Genomic DNA, 2,248 nt, shown 5'->3' with positions numbered 1-2,248 from the left:
TTCTGCTGCAGGACCAAGGTCATCCATGGCCACCAGGAGGCCCATACTTGACCTTGACCTTCGTCTTCCTTAGACTTACCAGTATACCAAATATCATGACAATCCATAAAGGCGTCGGCGTTATGAAGTTATGCTGACTACAAATGTGCGGAAACACAAACGCACACAAACACAGCCAGACAGACAGACGCGCCAAAAACAATGCCTCAATTTTTCATGGAGGTGAAAATACAAGCTGTCAACAGGATACCTTCCTGCGCTATGCAACCTGGGAGATCCCCACCACCACCACCACCACCAGTCACAATGGGGCAGGGACCAGCATGAGGACATCCCATTGTAAATCTATCCTAAAACCACGAGAAACGAGCACTGTAAAACAAATTTACCTTTATCTCAAACCTCAAGTCTTTACCCCATAGCTAGATTTGTTATCTTTTGATACAAATAGTGGAAGTTCGACTCCGGGGACGGGGTTTTAATGAGATACAGCTAAAATATTGAAATGATACCAGGATTTCACCCGCTAACAACGTGGGACAGTCCTCACAGAGGACAAGTATTTAGAGGTCAATGACAGGTCAAACCATCGAAAAGGTCACACTTTTTGGCCATATTTTAAAAATATACATTCTTCTGTCCTTCTCACCATTAAACTGCGCCTTTCTTAGCAAACTTTGCCCAGGAAAAAAATATCTAAAAAATAAATCTCAAAATACATCGTTCTAGTTCTGCACGATGCGCATGGCGATTTGCTGGTCCCTCCCCAATGCATCTGTCACATAGGACTGCGGATTTAATAAAGGGACGCAACGACTCGGAGTTTCAAACATGTCAAATGACGATGTCTTTATTCGCACGTCCGTCACCGACCGTGTCTCCCGATCGACCTTACCCCTCTCTCTACATCTGGTTCTCATCTCTTAACACAACAACTAACAGCCGTTTTTCGACTCACGGGGTGAGCATCATTTTGGCGCCATCTGGCGACTATTATTGAGATTGCAGTTGTTCAATTAGTAGGTTAAAAGTTCAGGAAAGACATCAATCTCCACTAGAAGTGTTAGCGGCCAGGTTTGCGTGGCTAGTTGCTTTAGGCTAAATCTACACACCCTACGTATGTTCAGTGGGTGTTATATTTTTTCTACTCCCGAAAATACATTGTAATACGAATAAAAAGATAAAAAGAGAGTATATGCCATTCACATACAGATGTGTGAAATACATCGGTACCCTGTCAATCCATGTTCTTCCTACAGTTGACAATCCAAAAGGGTGCATATCCGGTTAGTGTCAGGCTCGGTTTTGGATAGTCTCCGTGTATTTAAGGACGTAGATTGTCCTGGATAAGCTTAGAACTATCGAGAACCGTACGTGTGCCTGAGTTTGAATTGGGTCTGTCTTATCCAGAACCTTTCTTTATCCATTCTTTATCCAGAACCATTCTGGATAAAGAAAGGTTCTGGATAAGACTGGCCTAATTCAAACTGACCTATCCCCCCACCCAGTAACAACACGGGTTTGCTGTAAGGTCACTAAGGGCATTTTGATTTGATTATATGGATGACATCCTCTAGGAACCCCAGAACTGACGCGAGCTTGCGAATAAGAATAAAAAAGATTGGCCAAAAAGGGAGAAGTTGCCTTCACACAGATGCACACTAATATGATGGTTTCTTGTCACACAAGCGATGAGACATGAGTGTTTACAAACAGCTTTGAAATCATTGAGACTTTTTTGGTAGCGTTCTCACAGTCTCCCTTTTTCCTGCGTAAGTGTTTCCAATGAAGCTTATGACTACGGGTGAGTAACCAGGCGAGTGCCGAAATGTAGGCTGCGAAGTTGAAACGCGCTCAGATGTTGATTTTCCAGTCTCTAGTGTGGTCGTATCATTGGCGGTTGCGATGGCGGGGCGTGGTGAGACGTAAAGCGACCATCACTTCTTCCTGGCGGCTTCCTCCGTCTTCTTCGAATTCACGGACTTGATGACGCCGATGGCCACGGTCTGCCTCATATCGCGCACGGCGAAACGACCCAGGGGCGGGTATTCAGAGAAGGCCTCCACACACATGGGCTTTGACGGAACCATCTCGACTATGGCAGCGTCGCCAGACTTGATGAACTTCGGGTTGTCTTCCAGCTTCTTGCCGGAACGACGGTCGATCTTCTCCTTCAGCTCAGTGAACCTGCAGGCGATGTGGGCGGTGTGGCAATCCAGCACGGGCGTGTAGTTGCCTGGATCTCGTC

General features: G+C 45.8%; 1 protein-coding gene across 1 annotated transcript in view; it reads right to left on the bottom strand.

The window, feature by feature from the left end:
• Nucleotides 1–1,239: 1,239 nt before the first annotated feature.
• The window catches only part of LOC109481787 (elongation factor 1-alpha, somatic form-like), a 13,495-nt gene continuing 12,486 nt past the window's right edge, over nt 1,240–2,248 (bottom strand). The window contains exon 5 of the mRNA XM_019784376.1: nt 1,240–2,236. Within this exon, the coding sequence (XP_019639935.1) occupies nt 1,938–2,236 (299 nt within the window). The 3' untranslated portion in view covers nt 1,240–1,937. The remainder of the gene's footprint in view (nt 2,237–2,248) is intronic.

This window comes from Branchiostoma belcheri, unplaced genomic scaffold, assembly GCF_001625305.1.
Source record: "Branchiostoma belcheri isolate BF01 breed outbred unplaced genomic scaffold, Haploidv18h27 scaffold58, whole genome shotgun sequence".
NCBI lineage: Eukaryota > Metazoa > Chordata > Leptocardii > Amphioxiformes > Branchiostomatidae > Branchiostoma > Branchiostoma belcheri.
The sequence above is the reverse complement of the archived record's forward strand: the minus strand, read 5'-3'. Positions and strand labels throughout refer to the sequence as shown.